The 21,954-nt window shown below is 44.5% G+C and overlaps 1 protein-coding gene across 1 annotated transcript in view; it reads right to left on the minus strand.

Moving 5' to 3' along the window:
- The window catches only part of scn5lab (sodium channel, voltage gated, type V-like, alpha b), a 190,623-nt gene that overhangs the window by 94,406 nt on the left and 74,263 nt on the right, over nucleotides 1-21,954 (minus strand). The window contains exons 9-14 of the mRNA XM_082970748.1: nucleotides 19,675-19,816; nucleotides 19,221-19,418; nucleotides 17,413-17,598; nucleotides 14,922-15,260; nucleotides 10,949-11,069; nucleotides 8,414-8,652 (exon numbers count right to left, since the gene is read on the minus strand). Coding sequence (XP_082826874.1) covers nucleotides 8,414-8,652; nucleotides 10,949-11,069; nucleotides 14,922-15,260; nucleotides 17,413-17,598; nucleotides 19,221-19,418; nucleotides 19,675-19,816 — 1,225 coding nt within the window. The remainder of the gene's footprint in view (nucleotides 1-8,413; nucleotides 8,653-10,948; nucleotides 11,070-14,921; nucleotides 15,261-17,412; nucleotides 17,599-19,220; nucleotides 19,419-19,674; nucleotides 19,817-21,954) is intronic.

The raw sequence follows: 21,954 nt of genomic DNA on the forward strand, positions 1-21,954 counted from the left end.
GTCCTCAGTCCAGCCTCTCTCAGCCTATTGCGAGACAGTCTGAGCACTGATGGAGGGATTGTGCGTTCCTGGTGTAACTCGGGCAGTTGTTGTTGCCATCCTGTACCTGTCCCACAGGTGTGATGTTCGGATGTACCGATCCTGTGCAGGTGTTGTTACACGTGGTCTGCCACTGCCAAGACGATCAGCTGTCTGTCCTGTCTCAGCGCTGTCTTAGGCGTCTCACAGTATGGACATTGCAATTTATTGCCCTGGCCACATCTGCAGTCCTCATGCCTCCTTGTAGCATGTCTAAGGCACGTTCACGCAGTTGAGCAGGAACCCTGGGCATCTTTCTTTTGGTGTTTTTCAGAGTCAGTAGAAAGGCCTCTTTAGTGTCCTAAGTTTTGATAACTGTGACCGTAATTGCCTACTGTCTGTAAGCTGTTTGTGTCTTAACGAATGTTCCACAGGTGCATGTTCATTAATTGTTTATGGGTCATTGAACAAGCATAGGAAACAGTGTGTAAACCCTTTACAATGTAGATCTGTGAAGTTATTTGGATTTTTACAAATTATCTTTGAAAGACAGTGTCCTGAAAAAGGGACGTTTTTTTGCTGAGTTTATTTCAGTTCTCCTCATTGCTGTGGAATCCGACAGTGGGATCTGTTTGATATTTTCCCTGAGCTCATATTTTTTATTTACTTCAAGCAAGGTTTCAGCAACTTCACACATGCATTCTTTTACCTTCTCAGCTTCTGGAAAACCCAAGCTATCCTCAGTGAACACTCCGTTGCACATTGTTGGGCTGTCAGGGAATTGACAAGGACTTTGGTGGACCTCTCATTGGGACTTGAGTTGGTCAATCTTGTTCGTTCTCACCTCCGTGTTCAGGGGATACGTCTGATCGAATTTACTATGTCTGGTGTCATAATGGTGCATAACATTGGCACTTTTCACGAGTGCAACGGACTCTCTGCATATCAGGAATATTAGTTTTGTGCTAGTTGTGGGGAGAATGAATGCGTAATGTTCCGTCCACTCGTCTTTGAATATACGGTTTTCAGAGTCAACTTTTCTTTTTTTGATACTGGTAACTAAGCTCCTATCTGTGATATTAACAGTTGAACCACGGTCAAATCTTTCTGTTTCTTTCTGCCTGCTTCTCCCAAGGTTCAGCAGATGATATTTGTATTGATGTGATTGGGTATGACACAGCCTCTTGTATTTGCATATAACGACGCGATTGGATTAGACAGGGCACTAGTAGAGGTGGGCGTTGCTTCGAGAGAGAGCAAGAAAGAGAGGTTGCTGAGTTAAAGAGGCCGCTGCGCCCGGTTGATTTTTAAAAAGCTGTCTAAAAAGTAATTTATTTACTTTTATATAACAAAATGCGATGTTGTCCAGACCCGGACCGCGGTCCGCCAGTTGACTTTGACTGCCCTATACCAGGGCTGCTCAACCCTCTTCCTGGAGATCTACTGTCCTGTAGGTTTTCAGTCCAACCCTAATTTAGCATATCTGATTCAGCTAGTTAAGGTCTTGTTGAGCAGCTAATTAGTAGAATCAAGTGTGTTAAATTAGTGTTGGACTGAAAACCCACAGGAAGGTAGATCTCCAGGAAGAGGGTTGGGTATCCCTGCCCTTTACTGTATAGTGCTCTACAGTGCTCGACTTTTGACCAGGGCCCATACTCAGCACTATAGAGAACCTGCAGATAATATACAAACACACATAACTGGGTTTACTGACTTAAGGGAACATCATATTTTTTCGTGACTCTTTGTTTTTTACAGGTACAAAAACAAATGCATACAAACAAATGCATACAAAGATAACCTCCACCCATCCCCCCTCAGTCCCATCCACCCATCCCCCCTCAGTCCCATCCACCCATCCCCTCTCAGTCCCCATCCACCCATCCCCCCTCAGTCCCCATCCACCCATCCCCTCTCAGTCCCCATCCACCCAATCCCTCTCAGTCCCCATCCACCCATCCCCCCTCAGTCCCATCCACCCATCCCCTCTCAGTCCCCATCCACCCATCCCCTCTCAGTCCCCATCCACCAATCCCCTCTCAGTCCCCATCGACCCATCTACCCCTCAGTCCCATCCACCCATCCCCTCTCAGTCCCATCCACCCATGCCCGCTCAGTCCCCATCCACCCTCAGTCCCATCCACCCATCCCCCCTCAGTCCCCATCCACCCATCCCCTCTCAGTCCCCATCCACCCATCCCCTCTCAGTCCCCATCCACCCATCCCCCCTCAGTCCCCATCCACCCATCCCCCCTCAGTCCCCATCCACCCATCCCCCCTCAGTCCCATCCACCCATCCCCCCTCAGTCCCATCCACCCATCCCCCCTCAGTCCCCATCCACCCATCCCCTCTCAGTCCCCATCCACCCATCCCCTCTCAGTCCCCATCCACCCATCCCCCCTCAGTCCCCATCCACCCATCCCCCCTCAGTCCCCATCCACCCATCCCCTCTCAGTCCCCATCCACCCATCCCCCCTCAGTCCCATCCACCCATCCCCCCTCAGTCCCATCCACCCATCCCCTCTCAGTCCCCATCCACCCATCCCCTCTCAGTCCCCATCCACCCATCCCGCCTCCTCCCTCCCCACCCGTAAACCATGTTTCCCACCCCGCCTAGGCCTCAATTGTTCCTTGACTAGCACCATTAATTCTCGATTTTGATCATTCTAATGTTATAAATTCGAACATTAACTGTATCCACTGATTAAATGGGAGAGGTGGTTGCCATCTTAGAGCCAACATTTTTTTTCGCAGCAGTAATATTCTCTGATTGATTGAGAGATTCAAAGGGCTATCATCGTTAAGTAACATAATAGATGCAAAGCATTGAATATTTCAATTTATGCTGTTCAAAATACATTTTGTAACTTTGCCCCAGAAGCATTTAACTGCAGGACACTCCCACATATGAACGAATGTGCCTACCTGATTTAGGGGACACAGTGAATAGTTGGGAGTTGGGGAAAATGTAATTGTAAAATGTTTTCTAGGTGTTAAATACAGTCTATGAACAAACTTAAAATGTATAAATTGTTGGTTCGGATTAAGGGATGCCAAAGTCATATTTTTCATTATTCTCTTCCAGTTAACGGGTTGTTCAGATTCAATTAGATCTGTGGATCATACTTTTTTAATGGCTAGCTCAGAATATGAGCTTTCCAAAAGTTGATTATATATTATAGTCCTTTCGGGAGCCCAGATCATTTATTTATGAATCCCATCATTGGATGGATTGTTAGTTGGGTTTCCCAAGGTATTCCATAGTCCAGCGCCCCTCGTGTGCACATTCAGTAATACTGTATACCCCGGTATGGTACAGAAATTATATAACGGTATGGAAATCTGGATATTGCCCAACCCTAGTATGTATCTTTCAAATCTTACAATGTTCTCAAACTGTTACTGCCCATGATATCAGTAAAGGTACAAATTCCACATTTGGACCATTGGGGGGGAATGTAAAAGGCCACCCTCCAGATCACAAATATTGAAGTATGGGCATGCCGTTTTGATTCCCAGTTAAATTGTTTTCAATTTTGCACCAAACATAAATTGTGTGAGCAATAACCAAAGCCTAGTTTACATAGTTTAAGGGATATACAGTATCACTGAAGACCCCCTCTTCCAGGCAATAGGAGACACCATATTTCACTCTTACTATATACTGTAAGAACCATGTCCAAACCGATTTAGGCTGGGGCTAAATGCTAGTGCCTGGACATACAATTTAAAGTTGGGTACAGATGTCTCCTCCTATGTCTTTACCTCTTTGTAAATCTGTTAATTTTATCCGGGATTGTTTACCTTGTCATATACATTTTGAATCCGCACTATGAATTTTATCCCAATAGCCAGAAAAGGAAAACATGGGAAGCATTGAACTTCAGAAATTCAGCCATGGTAATATGTTCATTTTGACAATAGATATTCTGCCGGTTAAAGCAACTGGGCTATTATTCCATCTTCTGATGTCGGATTGAATTGATTTGAGCATTCTGTTAAAGTTTCTGGCAGTGGTTTTATCCAAGGAAATAAATATATATACTCAAAAATATTTCAAATGAGAAACGATTGGGATTCCATAAGTATAGATGGAGTCCTCCACCGGGGTCTTGAGAGAGGAAGTAGGGCTGATTTGGTTAGATTCATTTTATAACTTGAGATGAAGCTGAATTTATCTTTGATCTTCAATATGTTTGGGAGCAATTGAGATATATTATCTAGATATAGTAAAATATTGTCTGTGTATAATGCGACGAAGGGATCAGTAGATTTGAGGGAAATTTGTGTTATCTCCTTTGATTGACGAATTGCCCGGGCCAGAGTAACCATGGATAATAAGAATAGCAAAGGCAAAATTGGATTGCCATCTCTGCTGCTTCTAGTGATTCTGAACGGAGCAGAGCAGATATTGCCTGTCATAACTATGACTGAGGAATTGGCATATATTATTTTAATCATATTAATGAAATTGGAGCCAATTCCCATATGTTCAAAGACAGACCAGTGATATGACAATTTTAGTCCATCAAAAGCTATTATTCACATCTCTCCCAAATGAACCGTTGTGAATATCTGTATTAATAATTTGAGCGATAGTGGACCTAACATATTCCAAAAATGTAAATAGACCTCAGGAGGAATACCATCCCATTCAGGTGATTTGCCTTTATTCCACCACGATTGACTTTTTACTGTGATTGTAAACTCATTGCTGTGAATGATGTCTATTGATGTGTGATTAACCGGTTGTTGCACTGTTGTTATCCCAAATGAACCCTTAGCCCCTATGCCCTATGCACTTGTGAGGATCTGAGAGCGATTTCAGGGGTAATCAATATCCCAATACCTAGCAAGGTGGAACTATAAGACTTTTTACACATTTAGTTATATTACAAAGTGGGATTAAAATGTATTTAATCGTCCTTTTGTTGTCAACAATCTGCATGCAATACTCACACAATATACAATATTTTTTATTGATGAAAAATAAACACTAATATATCTTGATTAGATAAGTATTCAACCCCCTGAGTCAATACATCTTAGAATCACCTTTGATAGTGATTACAGATGTGTGTGTTTTTGGGTAAGTCTCTAAGAGTTTTGCATACCTGGATTGAACAATATTTGCCCATTATTCTTTAAAAAGTTCTTCAAGTTTTGTCAAGTTGGTAGTTGATCATTGCTAGACAGCCATAGTCTTGCCATAGATTTTCAAATCGATTTAAGTAAAAACTGAACTGTAACTAGGCCACTCAGGAGCATTCAATGTCGTCTTGGTAAGCAGCTCCAGTGTATATTTGGCCGTGTATTTTAGGATATTGTCCTAATGAAAGGTGAATTTGTCTCCCAGTGTCTGTTGGAAAGCAGACTGAACTAGTTTTTCCTCTAGTATTTTTCCTGTGCCTTAGCTCTATTCCATGTATTTTTTTCCCTAAACAAACTACCAAGTCCTTGTTGATGACAAGCATACCCATAACATGATGCAGCCACCACCATGCTTGAAAATATGAAGAGTGGTACTCAGTGATGTGTTGTGTTGGATTTGCCCCAAACATAACGCTTTGCAATCAGGACAAAAAGTACATTTTTGCAGTTTTACTTTAGTTTTACTTTAGTGTCTTATTGCTTGTTTTGGAATACAATGTTGTAATTACAATGTTGTTGATCCATCCTCAGTTTTGTCCTATCACAGCCATTAAACTCTGTAACTGTTTTAAAATGACTATTGGCCTCATGGTGAAATCCCTTAGTGGTTTCCTTCCTATCCGCCAACTGAGTTAGGAAGGACGCATGTATCTTTGTAGTGACTGGGTGTATTGATACACCATCCAAAGTGTAATTAATAACTTCACCAGGAGACTGAAAAAATTTGGCATGGGTTTTAGAGGTTTTAGAGCTGCATCATCGAGAGCATCCTGACTGGTTGCATCACTGCCTAGCTATGGCAACTGCTCGGCCTCCGACCACAAGGCACTACAGAGGGTAGTGCGAACGGCCCACTACATCACTGGGGCCAAGCTTCCTGCCATCCAGGACCTCTATACCAGGCGCTGTCAGAGCCACCCTAGTCATAGACTGTTCTCTCTGCTACCGCACTGCAAGAGGTTCCCGGAGCGCCAAGTCTAGGTCCAAGAGGCTTCAAAACAGCTTCTACCCCCAAGCCATAAGACTCCTGAACACCTAATCAAATGGTTACTCAGACTATTTGCATTGCCCCCCCTCTCTTTTACACCGCTGCTACTCTCTGTTGTTATCATCTATGCATAGTCACTTTAATAACTCTACCTACATGTACATATTACCTCAACTAACCGGTGCCCCCGCACATTGACTCTGTACCGGTACCCCCTGTATATAGTCTCGCTATTGTTATTTTACTGCTGCTCTTTAGTTACTTGTTACTTTTATTTCCTATTCTTATCCGTATTTTTTTAAACTGCATTGTTGGTTAGGGGCTCGTAAGTAAGCATTTCACTGTAAGGGCTAGTTGTGGTATTCTGTTGTATTCGGCGCATGTGACTAATAACATTTGGTTTGATTTGATTTGCTCAAGGGGATATTAAATGTCCGTTTTTTTTTTGTTCTTTGTGAGGCATTGCAAAACCTTCCTGGTCTTAATGAATGAATCTGTGCTTGAAATTCACTTCTTGACTGAGGGACCTTACAGATAATTGTGGTACAGAGATGGGGTAGTCATTCAAATATCATGTTAACCACTATTATTGCACCCAGAATGAGTCAAAGCAACGTATTATGTTACTTGTTAAGCACATTTCAGCTTCCATTTTTAATGTATTTGTTAAAAACATTTACTTTGACATTATGGGGTATTTTGTGTGATCTGTGACACAAAATCTGAATTTAATACATGTTTCTTTCAGGCTGTAACAAAAGATAATGTGAAAAAAGTCAAGGGGTGTGAATATTTTCTGAAGGCACTGTGCATGTAACAGTCTTTTTAGATCTCCACACAACCCCGTTCTAAAAAACAGGTTTGTTTTAATGATTTCTGGTGGATCATCAAAATAAATAAATCACATGACATTTTTGGACTCATTCAGCAGTTATTACCTAATCTAGTGGAATACTATTGGAATTTAATGTTGAAAGTTCCATTTATATTCCTAAAACATAAGTTGAAAATGATGCTGTTGCTGGTTCCCGTTGACAATAACTTTTGATAAATAGCCCAATGTCAAAACTTGTCACGTCTTTCAAGGAGCAGGAAACGGGTGAGTCAGGCGCAGGAGACAAAAGGTCCGTAGAAAAATATTTAATTAAGTCCAGAGTGAATACAACGATTAGGCAGGGTGCAAAACACAAGCAGGAGGTAGAACAGCTCCAGAACTCAAAATACACGGGACGCAGCCCGGCAACCCTAATGCCTAATATCAGCGTCGTGTAAATCAAACACATAGGAAAATTAATCCAGCCCTAAGCCCAAAACGTTACACGAAACAATCCCGCACAACTCCAAACAAGAAACTGACAAACTAAATACCCTCCCAATAATTACAAACAAGAAACAGGTGCGCACTAAACAGACCTAACTGACACATGAAACATGGATCGGTGGCAGCTAGTAGGCCGGCGACGACGACCGCCGAGCGCCGCCCGACCGGGGAGTGGCGCCACCTTCTGTGGACGTTGTGACAAAATTCCATTTTGAAAATGAATCAAAACACAATTAAGTGTCCAAATCAGTAATCAATATGCAGAAACAGTTGAAAACTGTATATTGAAAACATAATCATGAAATGTACTATCTACACATGCCACAATATTATTAGCATTTTTTTTAACGAGCACCAAAACATTTGTGGATATTAATCACTCATATTGATTAATGGGAAATCAGGTTGTATGTGATGTTGAGACTAAAACATGAAGCCTTTATAAGCTGAACGTTATTTAAAGCAGGACCAAACTTCACTAATCTGAGGTAAAAAGCTAATTGCCTTCATTTCCATATGGTCAAAACGTCAGCTTGTGTAACGTAATAACACATACTGTCCACCTACAGGAAATTAGCGCAATATAAAATAATAGAATATGTCAAAATAAATCAACATTTCAATTTAGGCTGATAGTGTCTGTGCAGTGTGTCTGTCATTCATTCATTCATTCATTCATTCATTCATTCATTCATTCATTCATTCATTCATTCCCTACCTACCTATGAGCATGCATCTCAATGACAGCATAGGACATAATGGAGCAAAGAGTTTTCTTTCTTTCTGACTAACTAATATGACCAGGAAAAACTCTGAACCTAGACTAAGATACTTCAAAGAGGGTGGTGGTCAAAAAACAACGACAGCAACAACAGCAAAAACGCATACGTGTGACCGCCAAGGCTGACCCCTGTGCCCTCTCCTCTCCACTTACCAGGTTGCCTATGGACAGCATGCCGTTAAACTCGTCGGTCATGGGGTAGTGCTCCATGGCCATGAACAGGGTGTTGAGCACGATGCAGATGGTAATGGCTAGGTCCAGGAAGGGATCCATCACCATGACCTTGACCAGCGCCTTCAACCGCAGCCAGCGCTGACTGCTTTCCCAGATCAGGTACTTGTGGGCAAACTCATACCAGCACGGGTGGCACTTCTGACGCGACTCCTCCAGTTCTAGGAGGGGGAGAAGAGAGAGGGGGGAGGAGAGAGTGGGGGGGGGGTTACATGTTTAAAATTCACACTTTGCCATTGTGGTGTAAGAGACTGTTCCATGTCTAAGTAATGTACACTCTGCTACTTATCCACTTTTCTATCTTCCCTCAGTTGTGATTTTAGACTACTTAGACTACTCTTTCTGAAAATCCAACTTGACTTGGAAATTCCACCAAAAATGTCCTCTTTATGCATTTTCTTCAGGAAGGTAAGCACAGTATGCCTTTTCCAGAAGTTGGTTGGTAGGGCCAAGCTTGGGTGCATAATGAGGAGTTTGATGAAGATTGACGGCAGCTCAACGGAGGCTGAAGATGAAGCTGCAAGGCCCTCTAACACGTGACGCCTCTGATGTATTTACTTGATGTGTCGTGTTGCACTGTGGCTTCTGCTGAACTGTCACCCTCTATCTAGTCCATAGGTACGGATGGTGTACAATTGAGGACAGCCTCAAGCCTCAACAGATATGAGGAGCTCCTGTGCTCACACAATGGTCACCTTGATGGTCCACAGAGACCAGTGGCTATCAGAGTTTGTGGGAACATGACCAAAATATGCAATTGGCACGCTGACTGCAGGAATGTCCACCAGAACTCTTGCCAGAGAATTGAATGTTAATTTCTCTACCATAAGCCACCTCCAATGTCATTTTTGAGAATTTGGCAGTACTTCCAACCAGCCTCACAACCACAGACGTCATGTAACCACGTCGGCCCAGGACCTCCACATCCGGCTTCTTCATCTGTGGGATTGTCTGAAACCAGACACCCGGAAAGCAGATGAAACTGATGAGTATTTCTGTCTGTAATAAAGCCCTTTTGTGGGGAAAAACTAATTCCCAGTGGGTCGGCCTGGCTCCTAAGTGGGTGGGCCTATGCCGAAAACGAGACAAATATCTTAATTGACCTTTTGTTTGTATTTTGTACCGTCTCTATGCACACTCACAGGGTCCTACACACTCACACACACACTCACTCCATCATCTACACATTCACACATAATATGCACATACATTTATCCTAACTCTACACAGACACCCACACATACAAGCTGCTGCTACTCTGAAAATCTTATATCCTGTTGCCTAGTCACCTTAAGCCTATACATATCTACCTCCATCACTCCAGAATCCTTGCACATTGTTAATATGGTATTGGCACTAACCCTGTATATACTATGCTTACTGACTTACTTATTGTGTTCTTCATATTTCTTCTTATTTCTCGTGTGTTTTTTATTATATTACATTGTTATTGATTATTGCATTGTTGGGTTTTGAGAAAGGTATTTTACTGTACTTGTACATGTGACATTAAAACCTGAAACTCAAAACATGAAACTTATCTCTGTGACTCAAATCTGACTCCTAAGTGGACTGGACAAGAGTTTTTGGAGAGATTGAGAGCTTTTCAGTGATATTTGTTTGGACCAATCAAAAGCATGCATGACATTAGCAGAATTGTAAGGCTTTCTCATTGCAACTTTGCGATGCTGTCATTGCTGGAAAATAAATACCATGCCCAAGTCATTCACAAGTCACCTCTCCAATCTGGTGGCAACAAATCATTGATACAAATAAGATGGCTACTCTCCCTTTGGTACAAGCTCCCGGTAGAAAAGGGGGCGAGCCATTTAACTTACCGTTTTGATTCAAACAAGACCAAATGCCACATTTCCACGGGAGAAGACAGCATTTGCACCCACAAGTTGACAGGGAAATATACTACCAGCCTCAAGACACATCTGAAAGATCCCAATATACTGTATATGCTCAGGTAAAAACAGATTGTAACAGATTGATAATGCTAGCTAGTTGGTTTGCTGCAACCTATCAGACCACTACTTATGACAGAACTTTGATTACTATATGTTGTAGCTACAGTATGTCAATGGGTGTGATTTTTTTTATCTGCTGCAGAGTAATGTGCTCTTCTCCCTATTTGGTTGTTTGGAAGAGATGCGATAGGATGATATAAAGAAAAATATGTTGGTATGGCAAGGCTATGTATTGTGTGCACATTGAAGTCAGTAATTTATGTTTACTATAGGTTAATGTGATGTGACTCAAATGTAACTAAAATGAAAGGGCATTTAGTTGACTAAAATGGCCCACTGTTTTCGGGATTTTGACATTAACTAGACTAAATACTTCTTCAAATTACAAAAAATGTGACTTAACTATATTTTTGTCAAAATGACTAAAATTAGACGAAATAATAAAATGAGTGCCAAAATGAACACCGGTACAGAGGCCCCTTACCCTCCAAGGCATCTGTGAGATAGCTGGCCCCACTCAGAGCTCGGTCCCTCCGCACGTGCTCTTCTCTGGACACCGGGCGAGGCAGTAGCATGGTGCTCAACTCAGTGCTGGAGTTTGGCCCCTGGAGGAGACAGAATGGTAGGCATATTGGTAAGGGAGAGGCGGCCATATTGGTGAGGGGAGGCGTTCATATTGGTGAGGAGAGGCAGCCATACTGGACATTAGAGGCAGCCATATTGGAGAAGAGAACTGTTGTAGTGGTGAGGAGAGGCAGCCATATTGGTGAGGAGAGGCAGCCATACTGGACATTAGAGGCAGCCATATTGGAGAAGAGAACTGTTGTAGTGGTGAGGAGAGGCAGCCATATTGGTGAGGAGAGGCAGCCATACTGGACATTAGAGGCAGCCATATTGGAGAAGAGAACTGTTGTAGTGGTGAGGAGAGGCAGCCATATTGGTGAGGAGAGGCAGGCATATTGGTGAGGTGAGACAGAAATATTCTTGAGGAGAGGCAGCCATGTGGGTGAGGAGAGGCAACCATATTGGTGAGGTGAGGCAGAAATAGTCTTGAGGAGAGGCAGCCATGTGGGTGAGGAGAGGCAGCCATATTGGTGAGGTGAGGCAGAAATAGTCTTGAGGAGAGGCAGCCATGTGGGTGAGGAGAGGCAGCCATATTGGTGAGCCATATTTAGATTATTCTATGCAGTCAAATGTAATCTATATTCTCAGCAAGTGATTATGAAATGACTGAGTCATGTGTCTGGGTTTCAGCTTAAACAAATATCTCATGATTTGTATCTCCTTCAGTTTAGTCTTTGCATAATCATTTCAGGACATAATTTCACCTATATTATTAATTGTACATTTATTTAAATACAACATTATTCTAGCTTGGAAACCACTTCTGAGGAAATATACTACACTTCTAGTACAAATGTTGCAGTTATGTTTTTATACTTCTATAATTTTTCATTTAATAATTTGTCTTGTCCGATTACCATGGAAACGGCACGAGTAAGACAAATTCAAAGATGACAGATAGAGAATTACAATCTCTAACCAGATAATACTAATGGATGTCTCTATTGGCTAAAAACATAGCTCATATGGTACATTGTAAAGCACCGCTCATATCTTATGTCATAAAGCTCTGTCTGTCTCCCTGCAGGCTTAGCAATGTCTACTACTCATACAAAATGGGATTAATAAGTCAATGAAACAAACACAGCAGCCATGGAGAGAGGACCATAAATATTTCCACATCAAAATTTCCCATTTTTTAAACACCAGTTGTCAGTCAAGCCGCCTCCCAGAGGACAGGCTGATGGAGACGAACACACACGCACACACACACACACACACACGCACACACGCACACACGCACACACGCACACACACACACAAGCAAACATACACACATGCTGTTGAACACAGCAGTCACTTAGGCAAGGCTATGCTAACACACACATATCTCACATTGAGTCCACAGACAGGCTTTTCAATTTATGTTGGGTCAATGGCTGGAACATGATTCAGGATAGAGGCAGGGTGGTGACAGTTATCTAAGACATTCACACAAACACACACACACACGCACACACGCACGCACGCAAACACACGCGCACACACGCACACACGCACACGCACAAACACACAAACACGCACGCACACACACACACACACACACACCCACACGCACACAAACGCACACGTGCACGCGCGCACACACGCACACAAACACATACGCACGCAAGCGCACACACATACGTGTGCGCACGCACACGCATCATCCCTAGAGCCATGTGATATCCTTATAACTAGTTACCTCCCAGCTGTATGTATCCATGGTGGTGTGAATGACAGGGGTTAAAGGTAGTCCAATCAAAGCCTCCCTGACACAAATCAGCCTCCCTCTATGATTACATAACGTCTCATTGGTCTCCCAGGTAGTCGGGCTGGCAGGCATGAGTGACGCACATCCCCAGTGTCAGATCTCACATAAAACCACCCACTCACTGTTTGGCAAGTAGGGAACCCACCACAAGACCATTCACCATTTCTCTCCTTTGTGGCCCTACCATCGCCACCAGCAACAACATTCATTTAGCATCTGTTGCTACTGTGCGTTGCCATGGTTGCGTTTCTGAGACAACCTGGCGTCTGTGCCACTCACGCACACGCACACGCACAGGCCCGCACGAACATGTGCACACACACTTCTCAATAACCTTCCACCACTATTCATCTGTATTAGCAGCAACACACTGGTTTTAGTGCCCTTCCTGGCCAGTCCTTTGGGTGTGATATTGCAGTGACCTCCAGAGCACAATACCGCTGATTATAAATTAACTGTGCTTGTTCTTTTTGATTGTGGTAAATAGACAAACCTGTTAGTCAAATTCTTTAGATTTGTAGCTTTCTTTTTCATAATTTGTTTACATGACACACTTCTGCTAGCTGTGTGTGTGCGTGCGTGCTTACATGAGTGTGTGTGTGTGTGTGTGTGTGTGTGTGTGTGTGTGTGTGAGAGAGAGAGAATGAACAAGAGATATCAAGAAGGATCAGTAATAGCGATAGGATCATTGGAGTGCACTGACAACCATGCTGTTCTGAGAGCAGTCTGTTTCCTGGGAGAGAGTAATAGAGATAGGATCATTGGAGTGCACTGACAAGCAGTCTGTTCTGAGAGCAGTCTGTTTCCTGGGAGAGAGTAATAGAGATAGGATCATTGGAGTGCATTGACAAGCATGCTGTTCTGAGAGCAGTCTGTTTCCTGGGAGAGAGGAGCATCATGTTCTTTATTCAGACAGACAGACAGACAGACAGACAGACAGACAGACAGACAGACAGACAGACAGACAGACAGACAGACAGACAGACAGACAGACAGACAGACAGACAGACAGACAGACAGACAGACAGACAGACAGACAGACAGACAGACAGACAGACAGACAGACAGACAGACAGACAGACAGACAGACAGACAGACAGACAGACAGACAGACAGACAGACAGACAGACAGACAGACAGACAGACAGACAGACAGACAGACAGACAGACAGACAGACAGACAGACAGACAGACAGACAGACAGACAGACAGACAGACAGACAGACAGACAGACAGACAGACAGACAGACAGACAGACAGACAGACAGACAGACAGACAGACAGACAGACAGACAGACAGACAGACAGACAGACAGACAGACAGACAGACAGACAGACAGACAGACAGACAGACAGACAGACAGACAGACAGACAGACAGACAGACAGACAGACAGACAGACAGACAGACAGACAGACAGACAGACAGACAGACAGACAGACAGACAGACAGACAGACAGACAGACAGACAGACAGACAGACAGACAGACAGACAGACAGACAGACAGACAGACAGACAGACAGACAGACAGACAGACAGACAGACAGACAGACAGACAGACAGACAGACAGACACACACACACACACACACACAAGGCAACGATAGCATGGCAAGTGATCCATTGAGTATTAGAGAAAATGCATTTAGGCTCTTCCCTTTTCCATTCCTACACAGTTGCTAACATCCCTGCGGGGTAGTATGAATCATCTGTTTTGAAACTGCAAATGAAACAGTGTGTTGTGTTAATGTTGAGTAGCCTAGCGGGGAAGAGGGAGCTGTTGGCTGTATCAGGTCACAGAGGTCTTGGCCAGTGACTCCAGGCAGCCTGAGGCTACTAAGTCCTGAGTCTACTCTACAGGATATGAGCTGGGGCCATTCCTTTGATACAGCTTTTTGCCACAGTAGTATCACCAGTTATCCACAGGGTGATTTCCCATGATGCATGCACATATGCAACCACACACACGGACACACACCCACACGGACTCATACGCACACACACACACACGGACTCATACGCACACACACACACACACGCTTGCAAAGCCACACACTCAACTCAGAAACCCAGTGCTCACACTCTCCTCCTTGACCTTCTCCATGGTGCAGGCTGGGAGCCCCTGTGGGGCGACCCCGTTCTGGTCCGTGGCCACGAACAGCTTCCCATTGACGTTGAGGAAGACCTGGGAACCCCGGCTGCCTGTGCTGTAGGTACTGGGCCTGCGTCTGGTGCTCCATGGGATCACCAGGGACCCAGTACGACTGTGTGTTCCCTCATTGTCCCCATGGATGCTGAACTCGTCGTCGGCGAAGTCACCCTCCGAGTCTTTGTTCCGGGGACGGAAGCTGAAGATGCTGACGTTGCTGCCTCGTCTGGTACGCGTAGAGATGGTGCGGACGAGGAGTGGATGTGTTGGCTGGCGAGGGAGTGGAGAAAAGTTTAAGTGGGCTATATGGTAGGGAAGTCCTATGTTCGAAAAGAGTAAGATACCTGACTCAAACCCTGGAATTCAGATAATCGTTTCACAAATTAGGATTGCCATTGATCTCAGTAGTTTCAGACTGGTAACGGTACTAGGGGAGAAAAATATATATCCCAAAATATATATATACAGTACCAGTCAAAAGTTTGGACACACCTACTCATTCAAGGGTTTTTCTTTATTTTTACTATTTTCTACATTGTAGAATAATAGTGAAGACATCAAAACTATGAAATAACACATGGAAAAGTGTAGTAACCAAAAAAGTGTTAAACAAATCAAAATATATTTTATATTTGAGATTCTTCAAAGTAGCCACCATTTGCCTTGATGACAGCTTTGCACACTCTTGGCATTCTCTCAACCAGCTTCATGAGGTAGTCACCTGGAATGCATTTCAATTAACAGGTGTGCCTTGTTAAAAGTTAATTTGTAGAATTTCTTTCTTAATGCGTTTGAGCCAATCAGTTGTGTTCTGACAAGGTAGGGTGGCACAGCAGTCTAAGGCACTGCATCTCAGTGCTAGAGGCGTCACTACAGACCCTGGTTCGATTCTAGGCTGTATCACAACCTGCCATGTGATACAGTCCATTAGGGCAATTGGCCCAGCGTAATCCGGGTTAGGGTTTGGCCAGGGTAGGCTGTCATTGTAAATAAGAGTTTGTTCTTAACTGACTTTCCTAGTTAAATAAAACATTTTTAAAAAGGGTTGGTATACGGAAGATAGCCCTATTTGGTAAAAGACCAAGTCCATATTATGGAAAAAACTGCTCAAATAAGCAAAGAGAAACGACAGTCCGTCATTACTTTAAGACATGAAGGTAAGTCAATCTGGAAAATTTCAAGAACTTTGAAAGTTTCTTCAAATGCAGTCACAAAAACCATCAAGCGTTATGATGAAACTGGCTCTCATGAGGACCGCCACAGGAAAGGAAGATCCGGAGTTACCTCTGCTACAGAGGATAAGTTCATTAGAGTTACCAGCTTCAGAAATCGGCAGTTAACTGCCCCTCAGATTGCAGCCCAAATAAATGCTTCACAGAGTTCAAGTAACAGACACATCTCAGCATCAACTGTTCAGAGGAGTCTGCAGGAATCAGGTCAAATTGCTGCAAAGAAACCACTACTAAAGGACACCAATAAGAAGAAGAGACTTGCTTGGGCCAAGAAACACAAGCAATGGACATTAGACTGGTGGGAATCTGTCCTTTGGTCTGATGAGTCCAAATTTGAGATTTTTGGTTCCAACCGCTGTGTCTTTGTGAGACGCAGAGTAGGTGAATGGATGATCTCCGCCTGTGTGGTTCCCACCGTAAACATGGAGGAGGAGGTGTGATGGTGTGGGGGTGCTTTGCTGGTGACACTGTCTGTGATTTCTTAAGAATTCTAGGCACACTTAACCAGCATGGCTACCACAGCATTCTGCAGCGATATGCCATCCCACCTGGTTTGCGCTTAATGGGACTATAATGAATTTTTCAACAGGACAATGACCCAAAACACACCTCCAGGCTGTGTAAGGGCTATTTGACCAAGAACGAGAATGATGGAGTGCTGCATCAGATGACCTGGCCTCCACAATCACCAGACCTCAACCCAATTGAGATGGTTTGGGATGAGTTGGACTGCAGAGTGAAGGAAATGCAGCCAACAAGTGCTCAGCATATGTGGGAACTCCTTCAAGACGGTTGGAAAAGCATTCCAGGTGACTACCTCAAGAAGCTGGTTGAGAGAATGCCAAGAGTGTGCAAAGCTGTCATCAAGGCAAAGGGTCGCTACTTTGAAAAATCTCAAATATATTTTGATTTGTTTAGCACTTTTTTGGTTACTACATGATTCCATATGTGTTATTTCATAGTTTTGATGTCTTCACTATTATTCTAAAATGTAGAAAATAGTAGAAATAAAGAAAAACCCTTGAATGAGTAGGTATGTCCAAACTTTGGACTGGTACTGTACCTATTTACAAAACCTGAAAGCATACTATTAGATTCAGAATGTTTGTACTTATCCATGGTATTTTATCCATGTTGAAACATCATGATGAAATTTGAATATATTAAGAATGCATTATTATGATATTCACCCTGCCCCCATCCACTGTATCCACCTTCAACGTCTTCACGTATCCCTTCTCCACGTCTCCCCCATTCTCTACCTCCTCCACCAGTTCCTCCAGACTTCTCCTCCTGCTCTGCAGCTCCTTGTGGTCAGGGAGAGCCAGGCCCGGGGAGAGTTCCGGGGACATCAAGGATTCTGTATCCTGAGCTTTCTGAGGAGGAAATGCAAAGGGTCAGCTCAAATAGGCATAGTCCTTCTTCAGCATACTGTGTCATTCAAAATGTTCTAAACTCCCATACCAGCTAACCAATTGAAAGAAATGTCTACGGTCCAAATTCCCAATATCGAAAGCATCAACGCTTAAAACCTGTTAGGGCTAGGGTGCAGTATTTGCACGGCTGGATAAAAAAAATGTACCCGATTTAATCTGGTTACTAATCCTACCCAGTAACTAGAATATGCATATACTTATTATATATGGATAGAAAACACTCTAAAGTTTCTAAAACTGTTTGAATGGTGTCTGTGAGTATAACAGAACTCATTTGGCAGGCAAAACCCTGAGACATTTTCTGACAGGAAGTGGATACCTGATGTGTTGTATTACCTTTAAACCTATGCCATTGAAAAACACAGGGGCTGAGGAATATTTTGGCACTTCCTATTGCTTCCACTAGATGTCACCAGCCTTTACAAAGTGTTTTGAGTCTTCTGGAGGGAGATCTGACCGAACAAGAGCCATGGAACGATGATGGCCCATTAGACACCTGGCGCGCGAGTTCATGTTGGGTACCCTCGTTCCAATACGTTATAAAAGAGTATGCATTCGTCCACCTTGAATATTATTCATGTTCTGGTTAAAAAAGGCCCTAATGATTTATGCTATACAACGTTTGACATGTTTGAACGAACGTAAATATATTTTTTCCCCTCGTTCATGAAGTGAAGTCCGGCTGGCTTAGATCATGTGCTAACAAGACGGAGATTTTTGGACATAAATGATGAGATTTTTTGAACAAAACTACATTCGTTATGGACCTGTGATACCTGGAAGTGACATCTGATGAAGAGAATCAAAGGTAATGGATTATTTACATAGTATTTTCGATTTTAGATCTCCCCAACATGACGGCGAGTCTGTATCGCAACGCGTATTTTTCTGGGCGCAGTGCTCAGATTATTGCAAAGTGTGATTTCCCAGTAAGGTTATTTTTAAATCTGGCAAGTTGATTGAGTTCAAGAGATGTAAATCTATAATTCTTTAAATGACAATATAATATTTTACCAATGTTTTCTAATTTTAATTATTTAATTTGTGGTGCTGACTTGACTGCCGGTTATTGGAGGGAAACGATTTCCTCAACATCAATGCCATAGTAAAACGCTGTTTTTGGATATAAATATGAACTTGATAGAACTAAAAATGCATGCATTGTCTAACATAATGTCCTAGGAGTGTCATCTGATGGAGATTGTAAAAGGTTAGTGCATCATTTTAGCTGGTTTTATGGTTTTGGTGACCCTGTCTTTGAATTGACAAAACATTACACACAACTCTTGTAAATGTACTGTCCTAACATACTCTAAATTTATGCTTTCGCCGTAAAACCTTTTTGAAATCGTGAAACGTGGTTAGATTAAGGAGATGTTTATCTTTCAAAGGGTGTAAAATAGTTGTATGTTTGAAAAATTTGAATTTTGACATTTATTTGGATTCAAATTTGCCGCTCTTGAAATGCACCTGCTGTTGATGGAGTGCACCACGGGTGGGACGCTTGCGTCCCACCTAGCCCATAGAGGTTAAATTCCATGACGTAAAACCTTGCGTCTTACCTGCGCTTCCCTCTTGAGGCGCTCCATGGCCAGCTGGAACTCTTTCTCTTTCTGCCAGGCCTCCTGGATGGTGGCCTGGTTCTGCTCCTCGTAGGCCATGGCCACAACAGCTAGGATCAGGTTGACCAGGTAGAAGGAACCCAGGAAGATGACCACCACGAAGAACACCATGTAGGTCTTCCCTGCTGACCGCAGAGTCTGGGGAGGGATGGATCGATGGATGGATGGTTCGGCAAAAAGTATGTTATAAAAGACAGAGGGTTTGATTTTTGCAAGTTAATGTTGGTTTAAGCTTAGGTTTAAGATTGTGGAAGATTGTAGAAGACCTCCAAGACCTTAAATACATTACTGTAAACAAATAGACTTATTTTCTTCCAATGATCTTGCAGACTATGACCTGTATGTGGATAATTGTTTGAAATGAACCTTGTCATTTCCTGGTGTCCATACTGACCTGGTGATAGAGGTTCTCCCAGTAGTCTTGTGTCATGAGCCGGAAGAGGGAGAGGAACGCCCAACCGAAGCTGTCAAAGCTGGTGTAACCATAGTTAGGGTTCCTTCCTGCCTTCAAACACTCAAACCCGTCTGGGCAATGCCTGTTGCGAAAACAGAAAGAAAACATCAAGAAAATGTCGTGTTTGGCCCTAGTCCAGAAACAAGGTGTTACGGGTGTGTACTGGAGGCGAAGTCAGGTGCAGGAGAGCAGAGTGTAGTTAACAGGCGCACTTTTAATTCCGGTCCAAACGAAAGCACAGAAGTACATAGAACGTGCCCAAAACACGGAACAATAAACAAAAGTCTGGCGCGTAACAATTTCACACAAAGACATGGAGGGGAACAGAGGACTAAACACATTCAGTGTGATTAGGGAATGAAAACCAGGTGTGTATGGAACAAGACAAAACAAATGGGAATATGAAAAATGGAGCGGCGATGGCTAGAAAGCCGGTGACGTCGATCGCCGAACGCCGCCCGAACAAGGAGAGGAGCCGACTTCGGCGGAAGTGATGACAGTACCCCCCCCTTGACACGTGGCTCCAGCGGCGCGCCGACACCGGCCTCGGGGACGACCTGGAGGCAAGGCACAGGGTGATCCGGCCGGTGACGGTGAAACTTCCGCAGCAGTTCGGGGTCCAAAACATCAGCAACCGGAACCCAGCACCTCTCCTCCGGGCCGTACCCCTCCCACTCCAAGAGGTACTGAAGGCCCTCTGCCCGACGCCTCGAATCCAGGATGGAACGAACAGAGTACGCTGGGACCCCCTCGATGTCCAGAGGGGGCGGAGGAACCTCCCGCACCTCAGATTCCTGGAGTGGACCAGCCACCACCGGCCTGAGGAGAGACACATGGAACGAGGGGTTAATACGGTAATCAGAGGGAATCTGTAACCTGTAACAGACCTCGTTCACCCTCCTCAGGACTTTGAATGGCCCCACAAACCGCGGACCCAGCTTCCAGCAGGGCAGGCAGAGGGGCAGGTTTTGGGTCGAGAGCCAGACCCGGTCCCCCGGTGCCTCACTGCGGTGACAGTCCATGCTGGTCTTTTGACGTAGCGCGGCTCACTGGTGGTGAACATGGGCGGCCTCCCATGTCTCCTCCGCGCGCCTGAACCAGTCGTCCACCACAGGAGCCTCGGTCTGATCCTGATGCCACGGCGCCAGAACCGGCTGGTACCCCAATACGCACTGAAAGGGGGAGGTTAGTGGAGGAGTGGCGAAGCGAGTTCTGAGCCATCTCGGCCCAGGGCATGAACACCACCCACTCCCCCGGCCGGTCCTGGCAATAGGACCGCAGAAACCTGCCCACATCCTGGTTGACTCTCTCTACCTGCCCGTTACTCTCGGGGTGAAAACCCGAGGTGAGGCTGATCGAGACCCCCAGACGTTCCATGAACGCCTTCCAGACTCTTGACGTGAACTGGGGACCCCGATCAGAAACTATATCCTCAGGCACCCCGTAGTGCCGGAAGATGTGAGTAAACAGGGCTTCCGCAGTCTGTAGGGCCGTAGGAAGACCGGGCAGAGGGAGGAGACAACAGGACTTAGAGAAACAATCCACAACGACCAGGATCGTAGTGTTTCCCTGTGAAAGAGGAAGATCGGTTAGGAAATACACTGACAGGTGTGACCAAGGTCGTTGTGGAACGGGTAAGGGATGTAGCTTACCTCTGGGCAGGTGTCTCGGAGCCTTACACTGGGCACACACCGAGCAGGAGGAAACATAAACTCTCATGTTCTTTGCCAAGGTGGGACACCAGTACTTCCCAGTCAGACAGCGCACCATCCGACTGATCCCCGGATGACCAGAGGAGGGTGATGTGTGGGAACAATAGATCAACTGGTCACGGACAGCAGACGGAATGTACATACGCCCGAAGGGACACTGGAGGGGAGCGGGCTCTGTACGCAACGCCTGCTCAATGTCCGCATCCAGCTCCCACATGACCGGCGCTACCAGGCAGGAGGCCGGAAGTATGGGAATCTAATCCATGGGCCGCTCCTCTGTGTCATACAGCCGGGAAAGTGCGTCTGCCTTCATATTCTGGGAACCTGGTCTGTAGGACAGGGTAAACACAAAACGGGTAAAGAAAATGGCCCACCTTGCCTGACGAGGATTCAGTCTCCTCGCTGCCCGGATGTACTCCAGGTTGCTTGCGGTGGTCAGTCCAGATGAGGAAAGGGTGTTTAGCCCCCTCAAGCCAATGTCTCCACGCCTTCAACGCTTAAACCACAG

Source organism: Salmo salar, chromosome 29, assembly GCF_965601325.2.
Source record: "Salmo salar chromosome 29, fSalSal1, whole genome shotgun sequence".
In the NCBI taxonomy this organism is placed as follows: Eukaryota; Metazoa; Chordata; class Actinopteri; order Salmoniformes; family Salmonidae; genus Salmo; species Salmo salar.